This window comes from Peromyscus maniculatus, chromosome 15 (assembly GCF_049852395.1).
Source record: "Peromyscus maniculatus bairdii isolate BWxNUB_F1_BW_parent chromosome 15, HU_Pman_BW_mat_3.1, whole genome shotgun sequence".
NCBI lineage: Eukaryota > Metazoa > Chordata > Mammalia > Rodentia > Cricetidae > Peromyscus > Peromyscus maniculatus.
The window spans coordinates 70,988,868-71,007,799 of record NC_134866.1 but is presented as its reverse complement, the minus strand read 5'-3'; the positions used below and the strand labels follow the sequence as shown (position 1 = coordinate 71,007,799).

The 18,932-nt window shown below is 42.9% G+C and overlaps 1 protein-coding gene across 5 annotated transcripts in view; it reads left to right on the top strand.

Annotated features, from left to right (window-relative positions):
• Fam151b (family with sequence similarity 151 member B) overlaps window positions 1–16,742 on the top strand; it is a 42,319-nt gene extending 25,577 nt beyond the window's left edge. For all 5 annotated transcript variants that reach the window (XM_076552065.1, XM_076552064.1, XM_076552060.1 and 2 more), the window contains one exon: window positions 16,354–16,742. In XM_076552065.1, the coding sequence (XP_076408180.1) occupies window positions 16,354–16,513 (160 nt within the window). In that variant the 3' untranslated portion in view covers window positions 16,514–16,742. The remainder of the gene's footprint in view (window positions 1–16,353) is intronic.
• The last annotated feature ends 2,190 nt before the right edge of the window (window positions 16,743–18,932 follow it).

Genomic DNA, 18,932 nt, shown 5'->3' with positions numbered 1-18,932 from the left:
GGTACTGTGTATGAAGTTGCCTGAGGCTTAGAAGACGGGGCGCTAAGTCTCTTTTTAGTGATGTGATACAGTTTTCTCTTCTCCTTCAGCTTATCCCCGAAATACATGTCAAAGGAAGTACCTGAAAATGAGTAGCTAAACAGACACTAATCGTTACCAATGAAAAGACAATTTAGAATTCATTTCAGTATCAGTTTATTACTTTATAAAGACAAATGTGTTTTTATTTTAATGTTTTACCTCTTATGTTGACATTAAAATATACTTCAGCCTTATAATGGTAGCAGATATTTAAGATTAATTATATATGTATAGTATACACACACATACACACACACACATATACACACACGTGTGTTTGTGTGGGAGGGGAACACTGGGTAGTTTGTCCATCCCAAGCAAAGCACTTCTCCAATGAACTATATTCTCAGACACTAAAGTTTTTTCTTTTGAAAAATGTATAGCTCATGGAAGGGCATATTTTCTTCAGTAGCCATAATGAAAGCCTAACGCAAAATCAGTGCAATTAAACTTTAGACATATACAGCGACTGTCATTGTATTAGACACAAAGTAAGTGCAATTAAACTTGGGAGCAGTGGTTCTCAACCCTCCTAATGCTGTGACCTTTAACACAGTTCCTCATGCTGTGGTGACCCCAACCATACAATTGTTTCAGTGCTACTTCATAACTGTAATTTTGCTGCTGCTGTGAATTGTGATAGAAATATCTGATCTCTGATATACGACCCACAGGTTGAGATCCGCTGCTTCGGACATACGCAGTGGCTGTTATTGTACCAGATAATAGAGCCATTTTCATCCCAAAACTTCTAGAGCGTTTCTTTACTCTTCAGTAGAAAAAAACAACCTATAAAACCTCATCATTCTTATGGCTCTAATGGCCTTATACTTCTTGAGATGGGAAGAAGTCGGAAGTTTATTATTTACTTTTAATTAGAGCAAAAGCGCTGAGATGTTTATCCAAGTTGACTGATTCAAACAACAAAATCTGATCGGTATTCTACCTTAAAAGACTAAAGGTTAGCTGGGCGGTGGTGGCGCACGCCTTTAATCCCAGCACTCGGGAGGCAGAGCCAGGCGGATCTCTGTGAGTTCGAGGCCAGCCTGGGCTACCAAGTGAGCTCCAGGAAAGGCGCAAAGCTACGCAGAAGAAACCCTGTCTCGAAAAACCAAAAAAAAAAAAAAAAAAAAAAAAAAAAAAAAAAAAAAACTAAAGGTTAGATGCCGGGAACCCAGTCAGTGTGGCCCAGTGGTGGTGGTGGTGGTGTGGGGTAAGCCCACTTCTCAGCACCAAACAAAGGGCGACAACAAACCCCTCTGTAGTTAGATGCACATTGTTCACTGCTATTTTTAAAGGTTTTTTTTTTCAAGTTTTAAGTGTGTGTGTGTGTGTGTGTGTGTGTGTGTGTTCGTGTGTTCATGTTCATGCAGGTGCACATGGGAGCATGCACATTTGAGTGCAGATAGCTGCAGAATCCAGACAAGGGTGTGAGATCCCTTAGAGCTGGATTTGTACGTGGTTGTCAGCAGCCCCACGTGGGTACTGGAAACTGAACTGGGGCCTCTTCAGGAGCAGTACATGCTCTTAACCCCTGAGCCATCACTTCAGGCACTTGAGTTACTGTCATGAATCAGTCCTTATACCCTGCCCTGGTTGATATACATACATCTATATCTATATATAATACGCACATGTGATGTTCACATGCTATGGATATGAAGGTCATTTTTTACATACTTAAGCCCAAATCTTCTAATAATTTTATCATTTTTAATGGTTTTCAGTTGATTTTTGAGTCTTTGAAGCAAAACAATTTGTACTCCTTTTAAACAACGATATTTTCTCTTTTGGACTTTGGTAGTTTTCATTTCCTTTCCCTTTTCCAGGTTTGTTGTTAGTTTCCAGAACCAGGGTTCACAGCTAGGGGAAGCCTACCTCTCCAGCAGGTGACGCCTGAGGACATTTCTGTTCTGGGACCTTCTGCGTGTGATAGGAATTCTTTTCTTTTTTCTTTTTTCTTTTTTTGGTTTTTCGAGACAGGGTTTCTCTGTGTAGTTTTGCGCCTTTCCTGGAGCTCACTTGGTAGCCCAGGCTGGCCTCGAACTCACAGCGATCCGCCTGGCTCTGCCTCCTGAGTGCTGGGATTAAAGGCATGCGCCACCACTGCCCAGCATGATAGGAATTCTAATGGCTTCCTGTGCCAGGAGCCATGAGTGTGTTCTGCACAGGACACCCCCAGGGAAGAGTTCTCTCACACAGATGCCATAATGCCCATATGGAGGATTCTAGAACCATATCCAATTATTAGTGATTATGGGCATTGTTAATGTAAAAGCTTTTCAAATCCTGCAAAGATGCCAGTCTAAACAAGCATCCAAATTCCTATGTGTTTTCAGTTTTCCCAAATGCTTTTTCTATTCCTATAAAGGCCATCTTGGCTGGCTGTGGTGGCCACACCCTTAATCCCAGCAGGCCAGCAAAAGCAGGCTTATCTCTGAGTTTGAAGCCAGCCTGGTCTACAGAGCGAGTTCCATCCAGGCTAGCCAAAAGTAGTGTGTCTTCCTTCCGTGCCTAGTAAGAGAATATTTATCGTGTGATTTCGCGGTCTTTCCCATCCCCTAGCTCCCCACTGTGTCTGGCATGCCGGTCCTTCCATGTGCTTCTCAGCGCTGGTTCTCTGTTGATCTGCATGATTTCCGTTCTCAGTTTTAGGTATGAGCATTTCATAAAATGACCTGTACCTTCTTATGTATTCAAAGACACTGAAAATAACATTTAAATGGCCTACATGTGAAACCTTCTAAACCTGAGGCTTTGGGGAAAGCTAAGCTTGAACAACCTTCTGTTTATGATTTAATAAGTGATTTGTTTAGTTTTCAATGGCCTTAGAAGCCAAGTTCCATAAATTATATTTTCTTAGAAAATTGTTCAATCCATGTTTTTAAACTTACTTAGATACAACTGACTGAAGTAATTGATTACTCTCTTAGTTTCTTATGTCTTCAGTTCCTTAATGTATCTTTTCCACTAATTTCTTGACTAGATAATTTTTGTAGTTCTTGTTTTTTTTTTAAAGGAAAACATTTTTTATTTATTTTTAAATTACACTCATGATATTAATCACATTTGTGGTATTCATAGATTACATTCGCAGTATTCATTCAAATATATATATATATATACATATATATATTTAAATTTTTTTAATTTTAAATGTTGAATGTCATTTCTTGAAGGGAGTAGGAGGTCTTAAATACAGGCTTACAGCACAATGGGAGGACCCCGGAGGGCAAAAGTTCGCTACTGATGTTTTACAATCTTGCATCTAAGCTGTTAACGCCCATTATTCAGGATACACAGACAAGGAACTTCCCTTAAGCATTCAGGAGGGTGGAACCTGGCAGGGAATTAGCATTGGGAGGATATCAAGGTCAAGGTCCACAAGCAAGGCAACAGTTACCCAAAACGGGGGCTAGGGCCCTGCAGGTCCCCCTTTTATTAAAAAATGAGCTTCTGACTTGGGTTGCGTGGGACATCAGCAGGTCACCTTACCCGTCATGGAGACACCTGCCCAGGCCACACAGGTGCTCTGTCTTAGGTTGGTTAAGTGCCCCCCAGGCATTACCTGTCTCTGAATACTCATCATACCGGCTCAATCGTCTTTTTTTTTTTTTTTTGGTTTTTCGAGACAGGGTTTCTCTGTGTAGCTTTGCACCTTTCCTGGAACTCACTTGGTAGCCCAGGCTGACCTCGAACTCACAAAGATCCGCCTGCCTCTGCCTCCCGAGTGCTGGGATTAAAGGCGTGCGCCACCACCGCCCGGCCTTTTTTTGTTTTTTGAGACAGGGTTTCTCTGTATAACAGTCCTGGGTATTCTGGAACTCACTCTGTAGACCAGGCTGGCCTCTAACTCACTGAGATCTGCCTGCCTCTGCCTCTGGAGTGCTGGGATTGAAGGCGTGCACCACCACTGCGTGGCTGTTAACTAGATAATTTTTATGTGTGGTGCATGCATGTGCACATGTTCATGTGTGTATACATGTGCATGCACATGTACTCAAAGGCTAGAGACTGGTGTCAGGTGTGTTCCTCAATTACTCTCTATATTTTTTGAGACAATCAGACATTTCTTTACTGCCTGCCAGTTCCCAAATAACCACTCAGAGGGTTAATATTACTTATAAATGCTCAGCCAATAGCTCAGGCTTGTTACTAGCTAACTCTTACACTTAAATTAGCCCAGAATTCTTAAGTCTTAACTGTGTTTAGCCACAAGACATTCTCATCTTGCTTCTCTGTGTTTGCCAATGACTGACTCTGCCCTTCCTCTTCCCAGAATTCTCCTAGTCTGGCTCTCGCTCTCAATCTCTTCCTACCCAGCTATCAGTCAGTCAGCTTTTTATTAGCAAATGAGAGTAATACATATTCATAGTGTAGAAAAGGATTGCTCTACAGCACAAAGTCTCTCATTGAACCCAGTGCTTACTGATTGGTTAGGCTGACTAGCCAGACTGCTCTAGGGATCCTCCAGTCTCTCTTCCCTTCCCCCAACCACCCATGTTGAGGTCACAGATATGTCCTCATACCATCATACCATTCTTCTATATGAGTCCTGGGCATCCCTACTCAGGTTGTAGTTCCAGGACAGCCAGGACTACACAGAAAAACCCTGACTCAAATCACACACACAAAAGTTTTATCCCCAGGGCAATCTCCCTGTTTTTAGACTGGATGATAATTCTTTAAGTGAGCTCTCAGATTGGGTTGAATTTTCTGGCTTATGACTTAGTGGTTCCTTCCCTTCTTCCTTAGAGCACTGACTTGCTGTCATTGCTCTGGGTGGATGCTCACACCGCTGGTTTTCACCTTTGTATTTGTTAAGATAACTGAATTACTTACATTAATATAGATGTTGAAGACTGCTCTCTTTCTCTGCCCTGTGCTTGAAATGTATCCCGTCAATCATACAAAGCTTCTGACATTGCTGATCTGAACTGGTCTGCATCTGTTAGCCATCTAAGTGGTAGTTTTTAATCATTTTATTTTCACGTAAGCAGATAATGTCTATATTTCTGCTTTATGGGTTTATAATTGAAGAACATTTGATGGTAAGTCTGTTGACTTATTTCTAGGTGATCTTTTCTGTTTCATGGTTCTGTGGTTTTGATTACTATGGTTTTGTAATTTGACTTTAAATCAAGAATGTGATACTTCCAATATTTTTCTTCTTGCTCAAGAGTTTAGATACTCAGATTTTCCATAGTTCCATATAACCTTCAGGGTCTTATTTCTAGTAAAAATACCATTAGTGCTATGGTGGTTTGAATGAGATGTGTCCCTCCTCGGCTCAGGCATTAGAACACTTAGTTCCCAGTTGGTGGTGCTGTTTGGGAGGGTTAGGTGCCTGGGCCTTGCTAGAAGTATGTCCCTGGAGGTCAGGCATTCAGAGTACAGCCCCACCGGTTTGTTTTCTGTTTCATACTTACAGTTGAGATCTCTCAGCTTCCTGTTCCTGTCGCCATGCCTGCCGCTTGCTGCCATGCCTCCCCACCATGGCCTTTTGTCCCTTTGGAACCATAAGCCAGAATAAACATACTTTCTGTAAGTTGCTTTTGGCAATGGTGTTTTATCACAGCGACACAACAGTAACTAATTCTTGTGTTGGTGCCAAGAGTAGACTGTTGCTCTGAAGAACCTGTCATCCCCCCACTGCCCCCATCCAGGGAATGTGGAAGGCTTTGGAACTTAGGACTAGAAAAGTGACTGGATGTTGTAAGCAGAGCTGGATGGGCCAGCCTAGTGGGGTCCTGAATGACAGAGGTGCTGAGAGCTAGGCGGACTGTGAAGGGATGCCGGGCTCAGGAGATTACAGAGGGAAGCAAAGGCTTTCACAGTAACTTGGCTAAAGACCATTCCTGTGATACTCTAGCAAAGACTCTGGATGCCTTCTATCTCTGTGAGAACTTGCTTGAGGCTTAAATTTAAAAAAAGGAGTAATTTCTTTTTCTTCTTTCTTTCTTTCTTTTTTTTTTTTTTGGTTTTTGGTTTTTGGTTTTTCAAGACAGGGTTTCTCTGTGTAGCTTTGGGCCTTTCCTGGAACTCGCTTTGGAGACCAGGCTGGCCTCGAACTCACAGAGATCCACCTGCCTCTGCCTCCCGAGTGCTGGGATTAAAGGCGTGTGCCACCACCGCCCGGCAGGAGTAATTTCTTTAGTGGAGGAAATTCCAGGACTATTTAGTGTTGAGTTTGCGCTTCTGCAAGTGTACAGTGAAAAGAGCAATGGGCAGAAGGAAGTAGAAATGTGCCCCTTGAAGAGAAAGAGAGCACTGGGAAGCTCAATGTTTTTTAGTCAATTACATCAGTACTGACCTGACTACAAGTAGAGTTCTGAACATAGTAAAGAATTTGATCCTTTCTGGGGTGACTGACCATTAACATGCATGTATTAATTATCCTTAACAATTTGCAATGTTAGAAATTTTTATAAGATTACAATTTGCAGCTTTATCTCTATTAAGTCTGGGTCTTAAAAAAATAACAGTTATTGAACTGAGGCTCTTAGTATCGAAATCAAACTTTAAATAATTAGTACAGTCCACAGGGAGTCTGGCGACTTTACCCTGCTGGTCCTTTCATAGTGCACCATTGCAGAATGTAACAGTTGCTTACATGATGCAGTGATCGAAATAGCTAAAGCTTAACAAAGTTAGCAAAGAGAAGGAGGCTCTGTGTACATTCTTCAGCCTGAATAGACCTCAGGTAAGGAGAGACGGTCTCTAAGCCAGTGGTTCCCAACCTCCCAAATGCTGTGACCCTTCAACATAGTTCCCATGTTGTGCTGACCCCCAACCATAAAATTATTTCATTACTACTTCATAACTGTAATTTTGCCACTGTTATGAATTGTAATGGGAACATCCAATGTGCAGATGGCCCTAGGCTACCCCTGTGGAAGGGTCTTTCAGCCCCCGGAAAGTCATGACCCATCGTTGAGAACCACTGCTTCAAACACTTGCCAGTCTGCTCTTTGTCCTGCCACATCGTAAGATAGGAATATACCAGGTGCTTGTGTTCATGTTTGGCACACACAGCTGTGGCCCTAACTCTTTAGCCGTTTATATATGTATGTATATATGTATTTGTTTATTTTTTAAGATCACATGTTAATAATATAAAACATTTTCTAAACTTAAAAGTCCCAAACCTTATACATTTGAACATTTTCAAAGCTCTTCTTTAAAAAAATATCCAGGTTATTTTTTTCTTAATTTTTTTTCTGTTAAACTACACAGTTTCCTCTTAAGAAAGTTTAAAATCTTTCAACTGTGTGTTCTTGTAATATCAAAAAATAAAGTACCTTTTCTACTTCAAGATACAGGGCACAAACATAATCTGCATAAAATAAATCCAAGCTCTAAAAATGCAAACAGTTCAATGCTCAACATCTGGGTTTCATTCATAATCCCCTGGGTTTTTCCAAGGGGCTTGGGTCTCCTCTCTGACCCCATTCTCAGCAGCATATAGATAGCCTGCCTTCTAGGTCCCAGCCGGCTCCATTCCATTGTGCCTGGTGTTTCTGGTGACTATCACATGATACTGGCATCTCCAAAACTGCCAGAGTCCTTCTCCTGGGCTCTCTTTAGGACAAGCCTCAGCTGTTCTCCGTGACTCCTCCATGTCTTTAAAATGAACACCACCTGGGTGACTCTTATTGTTGGTTTTAAACTCAGCGCTTTTACCATTCGAGAAAGGTCAGAGGCACTACAAAACCTCTGTATCCGAGTTTTATTGGTGGGGGAATAGAAGAGAGTGGCCATGCCTGGGGCAGAGACACGAGCAGGGGGGTGCGGTGCAGAGTGGGAGGGGAAGAGAGCAGAAGAGAGGAGAGCAGTCTGTGACCGGCTTTTTAAGGATTCCCCTGCACATGTGCACGTGGGCTTACGGAGCTACGCATGTGCTGATTGTGTGACCACGCCATACACATCACATAATCATGCAACACACTGACAGCGTGAGACCCTTTGCTTAGCTACTGAACTAACTGTGCATGTGCGGTCATATAGCCGGAGCGGCAGAATCCTAACATTCCAGCATCTTGCTTATTATAAAAAAGTGGGTGAACAGGAAGAGGGGCATTGATTCTCCTGGAAAAAACTGCTTCCAGCTGACTTGGTGGGTGTCAGTTGATTCTTGGGGGGAAACAACCTAGATGCCCTTCAACTGAAGAATGGATAAAGAAAATGTGGTACATATACACAATGAAGTACTACTCAGTAGAGAAAAACAATGACAGCATGAGGTTTGCAGGCAAATGGATGGAGCTAGAAAAAATAATCCTGAGTGAGGTAACCCAGACTCAGAAAGACAAACATGGTATGTACTCACTCATAAGTGGATACTAGATGTAAAGCAAAAGATAACCAGACTACTACTCACAACTCCAGTGCAGCTACCTAGTAAAGAGGACCCTAAGAAAGACATAGGGATCGCCCAAAGACAGAGAAATGGATGAGATCTACATGAGCAAACTGTGGGTGGGGGCCCGATTTGGAGCAAGTTTTAATTAAATACCGGTCAGGATGATGGACTCTGGCCAGGACCATTCCAGGGTTGCCAGAAAATGACAATGAGTCACATTTTTGCTGAGGCTGATAAAGGCAAACCCATAAGGCCATCTTATTTCCAACCAGGTCCAATCAGGGGCAAGCATACATCCTGACCTATTTCCTGCCTATGTACCTCCTTCCTTCATGTGATCAAGCACATCCCATGCAGTTGGGTCAAACAAACTGTTTAGGGAGTGAAAACACATGGCTTGTTATCTCCTATAGACAATAGCCTCCAGCATTTCAGGAAGTATCTGCTCTTGGGCAAGGGACTTACAGGTTAGAGGCATTTTTGTTTTATGGATCTCTTAGGCTCGGCAGTTAAAACTGAAAACATAACTTTGGCTCTCACATGTCCTTCTCAAACAGCCAAAACTGGCAGTATCACCCACATAGTGCTGGCTTTAGGGGCATGAGAATGAAGGGGTCATGGATTCTTCTGCTGAGGTGTCCAGAGAGCTGCTGAGGTCAGGAAGCATGTGGCATTGGAGTCCATGCATGGAGGCCCTGAGAGGGCAAGAGGCTGTGAGAGGACACTGTGTGAGATGTGAAAGTGAGGCCTGATTTGTAGTCAGAAACTGCAAGATGTTGGAAATGCTAGACCCAAGCAACATCTACCAAGAAGAGCTACACCCCGGAAATAGAGCTGCTCAAGACAGATGTGTGTAGCAGGGACAGAGCCATCTAAGCTCCTGAAGTCCAGGGTCAGACATGGAGCTACAGGACTTGGTGTTGAGCCTGCTGGGCTTTGACCGTTCTTAGGCCTGGTGTTTGCTGGCTCTGCCCCCCATTCTTCCCTTTTACAACTGTAACGCACGTCCCGTTCCACTGTTTTGGGAATATGTGATCTTCTTTTTGATTCTACAGAGGGTTACAATTAACAGATGGCCTTGAGTCTCAGAAGATAGATACTTTGGACTTTTAAATAGTTTTTAAAATGTTAAAGACTATGGGGACTTTTGAAGTTGGACCGAGTGCATTTTGTGGTATGATGTGCCCGTGAGCCTATGGGGGCCAGCAAGTGGAATGTGGTGGTTTGAATGAGAAATGACCTCATAAGCTCAGGTATTTGAACACTTGGTTCCCGTCAGGGACTCTGTTCAGGGAGGTGTAAGTGGTCCAGAGTCGCTGGAGGAAGCACATCACTTGGGGTGGGCGTCGAGATTATTTGGCCTCACCCTACTTTCGGTTCATTCTCTGTGCGCGTTGTTGAAATGTAGCCGCAGCGTCCTGCTCTGTTACCATGCCTACCGCTTGCTGCCGCCTCCCCACCATGGACTCTTATCCCACTGGAACCATTAGCCCAAATAAGCCCAAGTCACTTCCGGTCACGGTGTTTTATCCCAGCAGCAGAACAGTAACCAGTACAGGTACTTTTAGGGGATTTCATTGGTTGCTTTGAATAAGATGGATAGCTTAACAGTGCTAATTCTTCCAACCCCTAAACATAGGTTTACACACATCATCTTTAACATCTTTCATTAATTTTTATAGTCTTTAGTCTACAGATATCCTATTTAATTGCTTATGATGCTCTTGAATTGGAATTCTTTTCCTATTTCTTTTTCGTTTCTCATTTGTTGTTAGTGTATATAGAAATGTGCTGATATTTATGTTAGGTTTTATTATGTAAATTTACTGTCTTAATTCCTTTTCTATTTCGTGATGAGACATCATGACCAAGGCAGCTTATAAAAGAAAGCATCTAATTGGGGGCTGGCTTACAGTTTCAGAGGGTGAGTCCCTGACCATCATGGCTGGAAGCAGGCAGGCAGGCAGACGTGGAGGAGCAGTAATTGAGATCTTACATCTGATCCACAAGCAGCAGACAGAGAGAAAGGAACTGGATCTGCCATAGGGTTTTGAAACCTCAAAGCCCACCTGCCCCCGTGACATACCTCCTTCAGTAAGGCCATACCTAATCTTTCCTAAACAGTTCCACCAACTGGAAACCAAACATTCAAATATATGAGTCTCTGGGGGGATCTATTCTCATTTAAACCACATTTACTAAACTTATTACTTTGACAGTTTTATTTGTTTAAATTAGCACTTATTGTTATAGATTGATTTCATGATGATACTTTATTCATTCTTTTGTTGGTCCCTTCTTCTCTTGCTCTCTACCTCTCATTAGCTGCCTCCTGTCCTTTCCTGCCCCACGTGATCCTCTCCCCCCCACCCCCGCTTTTATACCACATGTATTCAATTACCTTCCTTCTCTTTCCTCTCTAAACCTTCCTCTAAGGTCGCCTTTTTACTGTTGTTGCCTATGCTCCCTCCAAATATAGTAACTACAATCTAGGGTCATCATACAGGAGGAAATATGGGGTTTTTGTCTATTGTGAAGCATTATTCCCGGGAGACATGAACGAATATCTGTTCACACCAGATAGGCAATTGATGACAGACCAGAGTATAGATATCACCAAAGTCCAAATTGGTGAACCACTGAGTTTATTTGGGTTATTTGCAAGAATTTGGGTGAAAGTTTACTTACAGTAGCATGGATGACTCAAAGGCATTTGCCTCACAAAAAGTTCACCCCAACACCATGATGACTCATAAAAGTTCAAGTCCCAAACCTGTCTACTTAACCTGCAGACAACTCTTCATATCAGAGTCTCCACTCCTCAGCAGTCCTTACCACTTAAATAAGGAAGAGGGGACTTCTGAATCTGGTAAGTTTCAGGAACTTCCTAGGACTTGTGAGTTGTCTGCTTCCTGGATGTTAAGGTGTCTTCCTTTAGCACTTCTTAAGACTTAAGAAGTTGTCCTGGGAGATAGAATGCTTCAGTTCAGAGAAGATTGTATTTCTGAGCTCGACATACTTTATTATAATAATTTTCAGCTCCATTTTCCTACAAATGTTGTGATTTCATTTTTGTTTGTGGCTGAATAAAATCCTGTTGTGTCTATGTACCTAATTTTCTTTAGCCTATTTTAGTTAATGGATATTTAAGATGGTTCCATTCCTCACAATTGTGAATAGTGTGGCAGTAAACATGTGTGTGCAGATATCTGTCTGATAGGATGTGGAATCCTTTGAGTGTATGCCCAGGAGTACCACAGCTAGGTCTTAGGGTAATTTTATTTTTAGTCTTTTGAGCAACCTTTACACCCGTTTCCTTCCTCGGTGGCTGCACAGTTTTACATTCCTACCAGTGGTTTATCTTTTCTGGCATCCTCTCCAGAATTTGTTATTTGCATTTCTTTGGTGGCTAAAAACGTTGAAGAGCTTTAAAGGTATTATTAGCTGTTTATGTTCTTTTCAGAAATCTCAATTCAGTTTATTAGCCCATTTGTTGACTGGAAGGTTTCCGGCTTGGGTATTTAATTTTTGCAGTTCTTTATGTATTCTAAATGTTAGCTCTGAAGTGCAGCTGGCCCAGACTTCCTCCATCCTGTGGTTGTGTGCTCACTCTGTTGATGGTTTCTTTGGCTGTGCAGGAACTTGCTAATTTCATGTAATTCCATTGTCAGTTCTTGGAGTTATCTCCTATGCTATTTGAGCTCTTATAAAAGGTCCTGGCCGGTGTCTGGCCGGTGTCTGTGTGCCCTGTGTTTTTCTCTGGCAGCTTTCCTGTCGCCTTAGCTGTAGCCCAGGCTTCCAGTGAGCTGCGCTGCCATTTTCAGTAGATTCTAGGAATTTTAAAAATTCCCTCTCTGCTTTATTCAGTGGCTCGCTGTTTACTCAAAAGTATGTTTTTCAGGGACTGTGGATGTTGGTAGAGTGCTTGCCTATTCCACACAAAGCCCTGGGTTTGACCCTCAGAATTAAATAAATCAATTAAATAAGGACGGTGCATCCTTCAGTCTCTGGTGTCGGCTTAGTTTGTGTGTTTCTTTTGCTGTTCAGTATAGTATGATGCTTTGTTAGGAAGTTTTTCAATTTTATTAAGGCTTGCTTTGTGGCCTGTAATTTGATTTTAGAGATTTTATCTGCCACTGCGAAGTACTTGTTTCCTGTCACTTGGCTGAGATACCCTGCGGCTATCACTTGAGCTGTGGCATACTTTAGCTCTGACATTTCTTGGCTGATTTTGGAAGGGTCTGGAGGACCCACCTAAGGATGAGAGTGGGGTACTGAAGTCCCCCACTGTTATGGTCAGGGTGTATCTGACCTTGCATGTCCTGTGTGTTTGTTGTGTAGAACTCAGAGTCCTAAAATTCAGAGCCTAGATACTTCCCGTTGTTTTCTACCTCCTCGATGAGTTCCTCCTTGGTGAACATGGGGAAGGCGTCTCCGTCTCCTCTGATGAGGTTTGGTTTCCGTGGGCAGATAAGGCTGGGGACCCTTCTGCTGTGTAGTGTCGCAGTCACGTGCGTTCCTCGTGTTCATCCACTGTTGTCACGGTCTGTGCCTACTCCCAGCAGCAGGTGAGTCTGGGAAATGTGGCTCTTGTTTGTATAACTATGTAGACGGAATGAAGAGGTTTGTTATATAAGAAAAATGGGAAATTAAATAAAGCCACCAGCGTCTGCCACACGGTCTCAACTCCCGCCTTTTCACTTTCCCTTGGGTGACTCTAACTTCTCAGTCATTAATGCATAAGTTCCCAAACCAGACAGAACCAAAGGGTTCCTGGGAAGAGTCTCTGTCTACACGGTCCCCCTCACCACAGGGCCTGACGCCTCATTAACCAGCTATCGGCTTCTTCGTGGAAATGAGTAAAGATAAATATGTATTCCTCCTCTTCCCCCTCTTAATCAAAGCACCTGCCTCACATACCTTGCTTCCTGGAGTAGGACGAGAAGATCAGCCGAGGGGAGGGGTCCGTGGACAGGCTGGGATGGAGCAGGGGCACGCAGGTGCCCCGAGCGCTGCCCACCCAGGCTCTCGCTTTGTGCTTTGGTTACACTGACATCCACTTTACAGTAATTGGTTAGAAACCACCTTTGTGACTTATATACCGGCATGTGATTTCTCACAATAAGAATGTTTTTAAAAGTGTATCCTGAGCCGGGCGGTGGTGGCGCACGCCTTTAATCCCAGCACTCGGGAGGCAGAGGCAGGCGGATCTCTGTGAGTTCGAGGCCAGCCTGGGCTACCAAGTGAGTTCCAGGAAAGGCGCAAAGCTACACAGAGAAACCCTGTCTCGAAAAACCAAAAAAAAAAAAGTGTATCCTGAGAATTGACTTAAATGAATCGGATTTAAGATGCCCTTTCACAATCTTATTTATCCCGTTTCAGTTTTGATAAAGCTGTTTAATGGGGGAGAAATGACCTAGAAAGTTCTTTTCTTAACCTAAATAATCATATCTCTGTCTCGTTATAAGGTTCATTACCATGGTACCCAGATAAATTAATAGATTCCATCTGAGAAAAAAAAATAGAGTTAAAAGCAAGTGTTCACTTTTTCCTTTGTGTGACCTGTACTGTGGTTTAAAGTTCTCTTCAGTGTGCCACATGACACTTCTGGGAACTAAGCCTGAAGTATTTCCCTCTGTCCTGTTTCTTGACTCTCATTTTTCATCAGGACAGCAGCTTAACAAAACCATGCTCCTTGCTAACATGTGTCTTCGTTAGTAACAGAAATGCTTTCCAGGTCTCTCCTGGATCTGACAGGTTTATAGGGCAAAGGGAATGTGACCTGTTGCTAGAGTTTTCCGCCTTGCCCACAGGGACAAATCTTTGTCACCCGCCAGTCCCACAGCCGCTCAGACCCAACCAAGTAAACACAAAGACTTATATTGCTTACAAACTGTATGGCCGTAGCAGGCTTCTTGCTAACTGTGCTTATAGCTTAAATTAGTCCATTTCCATAAATCTATACCTTGCCATGTGGCTGGTGGCCCACCGGCATCTTCACATGCTGCTGGTCATGGCGGCATCTGGCTGTCAGTCCTTCTGCCTTCCTGTCCTTTTATTTCTCCTCTCTGTTAGTCCCGCCTATCCTTCCTGCCTAGCCACAGCTGATCAGGTTTTATTTATTGATCAATCAGAACAACTTGACATACAGACCATCCCCCAGCACAGCCAAGTGCAGACCATCTCAGACACCTGCACTCAGGCCCATGGTCCTAATCATCCTCTATGTGGACCTGCTGGGTAACGCCACAAAGAACCCAAGAAGGGCTCCCACAGGACATACAGAACATCCCACAGCACTTCCCCTTTTCTTTTTTAAAAAAGGAAGGTTTTAACTTTTACACATCTTTAAAGCCAGCTTGGTATATTTGGGAATTTGGGCGTAGCTTCTCTTACTACTTCCTGCTGGAGGGGGGCGCAGTATCTTATGGGGATACAAAGAAAATTTTAGGTTCATGGAGTAGTCTGTGAGACTGTATCGTCTGAGCCAGTTGCCTTGAAACGATTCTGGATGTTGGATCATCTGGGCCATGGTGTCATCGGAGACCTTTCAGGGGGTCTTGGCTGGTCAAACCTGATGTATCTTAATCTGGAACAAATCCATAGCCTCTGGCTTTCTGTAGAGACAAAAACAGAGCCTCTTTTCCAAAGCAACATATCCTTTTTTTTTTTTTTTTTTTTTTTTTTGCTTACAAACTGTATGGCCGTGGCAGGCTTCTTGCTAACTGTGCTTATAGCTTAAATTAGTCCATTTCCATAAATCTATGCCTTGCCACGTGGCTGGTGGCCCACCGGCATCTTCACATGCTGCTGGTCATGGCGGCATCTGGCTGTCAGTCCTTCTGCCTTCCTGTCCTTTTATTTCTCCTCTCTGTTAGTCCCGCCTATCCTTCCTGCCTAGCCACAGCCGATCAGGTTTTATTTATTGATCATTCAGAACAACTTGACATACAGACCATCTCCCAGCACAGCCAAGTGCAGACCATCTCAGACACCTGCACTCAGGCCCATGGTCCTAATCATCCTCTATGTGGACCTGCTGGGTAACGCCACAAGGAACCCAAGAAGGGCTCCCACAGGACATACAGAACATCCCACAGCAGTGACCACTAAAGAGTATGGTGTCCCCAGGCATGCAGCAGCCAGATCAATAAAAAGCAAAATAGAGAAAATATAATATACCCAGACTCTGGCATGTTCATGCCTATGTAAAATTTTCCATATGCTCTTATTTTAAAATGTGTTGCTATTCCTTTTTTCATTTTATTTATGTATTCTATGTGTGGTGGGGATACACGTGTCTCACAGTGTGCATGCAGAGGGCAGAGGACAGTTTGCAGGAGTTGGTTCTCTCCTTCCACCAGGTGGGTCTCCAGGGTTGAGCGCATCCGGCCCTGCAATAGGCATTTTTCCCCATAAGCCCTCTCGCCAACACCTGTTTGCTCTTGTTCATGCCATCTCTTGGCATCCTGTCAGGTCAAAAGAATACTCCCAGGCACGTAATTAGTGACTGAATGTTGGGGACGATGGTGACACTTGATCTCTTCACACTCTCCTCATCATGCTTCTTATTTCACTCTGACTCCTAAGCACACCCAGGTATACAGTGTAATTTTATTTGAGGGACAAAGCCTTTGATCAGCAGCAAAATCTTCCATCAGCTCCTTTCACAAAATGTGACTCATTTCCAGCGCTACAGTGTGGGTTTCTAAGCCACTGAACGTTCTGTAGTTGAAACATAGAAGTTACATAATGTATTGGCAGCAGTGGGGGTCTGTTCCATCTCTGGTCTCTTTGATGTTGATGAAGGAATGGAGCCGGGCAGGGTGGTTAGACTGCTGTGGGCTTTGGGAATTTTTTATCTGTTTCCTATCTTTTGCTTTTACTTATACACTTGTGTTTTAATACAGGTACAGCCTGACTATTTGGACCGGAAAGGATGACAGTTATACCACTGATGATTTACTTTATATTCGAGACTGCTTTAATAAAACCCAAGTTTTCTATGATATTCTGGAACCACAAAACCATGAATTTAAACACGCCATTGGGATCCCAGTCTCTCTTTAAGAATATAAGAATACGCTTCTTCTGAATCATTTTCTCTTGGTTTGAGAATCTTTCTCTGTTTTTGTCTGAATTAATTGCTGTATTAATTGCAATTATTGGTTTATGCTAAATTTATCCAATCAAAAATGCTTATTGTGTACTTATTCTATCCTTATAATGTCTTCATGTCTGTACGTGGCTGAAATATTTTACCAGCTGCAATAAAGTTGTTTTCAAATTATAGTAAAAATGTTCAAGCCAGGTGTGGTAGCACATGCTTATAACCCTAGGACTTGGGAACCTGAGGCAGGAAGATCAAGAGTTCAAGGCCAGCCTGGACTATATTGTGATACCCTATCTCAAAAACAACATTTTGTAACTTCTCTATAATCATCACACATTAATTTTGTAAAAAAAAAAAAAAGAATTAATAAATTAACTACTTTTTGATGAAATTAGAAGCATGATATATTTGTCCAAAATGAAGTACTTCCTACCTAACTCTTAACCATTTTCTTAAAAAGTTTTGCTACATTTATTCGTTTATATTTTGTATGCATACGTATGTGAGTGTGCCATGGTGCACATGTAGAGGCCAGAGGAAAACTTGGAGGACGAGGTTCTCTTCTACCGTGTGTGTTCTGGAGATCAAATCAGGTTATTAGACCTGGTAGCAAGCGCCTTGCTGCTGAGCCCTCTTTCCGGCCTAATAGTCTTAAAACAATAGTATGTGATGATTAAGTAACATTCAGGAAGCTGCCACTTAGACCAAGACATAAAGGAATTATGTACTTTTCTGAGAAATGAAAGTACACACAGAGTTGTGGGATTTCTCCTACTGCGAAGTGTATTCTGAATGGTTAACTTGTGTGGGCAAATAACTGCACTCACTTCTTCACACCATACACATGACTGAAGGGCACCTTTGGCCTAAACGTAAAAGCTGAATTTAGAAGGCATTTGGCAGCGAGTGTAAAGATCTCGTGCTTCTGAGGTGGGCAGGAAGTACTAACTCTAAAAAATAATGCAGATAAACGGACTTGAACAAGCTTCTCATCCAAAGATGCCATTGAGATGGCTCAGTAGTTAAGGGCACTGGCTGCTTTTCCACAGGACTCGAAGTTCAACTGTGGGCACCCTCGTGGTGGCTCACAGCCATCTGAAACGCCAGATCTACAGGACGCAACGCCCTCTCCTGGTCTCCTTGACTAAATGCACTCATGCGGTGCATAGACACATGCAGGGAAGCACCCATACACATAAAATAAGAGTAAATCCTGAAAAAAAAGGCACCACTGGAGCATGGCTGAGAAGGGCTACTGTTTTATGTGAAGTATGCCTATAAACTGGTAAAAAGCCAAAAGCTTGAATTAAAAATAAGAAAAAAACATTAACAGATGCACCACAAAATAAAATATCCATACACCCAAAGCAAGTTTTCCAGAAAAGGTTCTGGACAGTATTGCCACTCATCCAGGAAAGGCAATTTAAGCCACAGTGAGATACCAGTGCATACGTCCCAGAACAGCTCACACTAGAAGGACTAACAACTTGTGGGGGGGGCGGTAGGGGGGCATTCCCACAGTTTCCAATAAAGACATTATCTCTGCCCTAGGATCCAGCCATTGTGTCCTTAAACATGAACTCAGGAGTTCCCATGTTCACAGAAAAGACTTGTGATAGAATGATGCTAGCAGTTATATTCTGAGACCCTAATTAAAAACAACACATTTCCATCAGCGAGAGAACTGCTAAATATAATGAGGTTACTACACAGCGCTAAAAAAAAAAAGTTTGAACTACTCAATTCGTGTTGTAAGGATAAGAGTAAACAGTGCAGAGGAACGAGGACAGCTGAGCACACACTGTCTGGATCTATTTGTACAAAGTCCAAGGGTACTGTCTTAGTGTTCTGTTGCTGTGAGGAGACACCATGACCACGGCAACCTTTAAAAAAAGACACTTACAGCTTCAGAGGTTCAGTCCATTACCATCAGGGAGGGAAGCATGGTAGCATGCAGGCAGACATGGTCATCCGCAGGCAACAGGAAGTGAGCTGTATGCCACAGTGAGCATAACTTGAGCATAAGAGACCTCAAAGCCTGCCCCCCACACACAATGACACACTTCCTCCAACAAGGCCACACCTACTCCAACAAAGCCACACCTCCTAATAATGCCACTCCCTATGAGGGCCATTTTCTTTCAAACCACCGCAAGCACCCAGAACTAATACATGGCAACAGAGGTCAGAATGGCGGGTTACTCATGGGATTAGAGTACTGGATGGGCAGTGGGATGGTTTGGGGAAGTGATGAAAATGTAGTTGTGCCAACATGCGTATTTGAAAGGAATATGTGGCAAGGAATAACTTGTACATTTTACTGTGTTGTAAGTTATACATATCAATCCTTGATAGTATTTTCACAGACATGATATA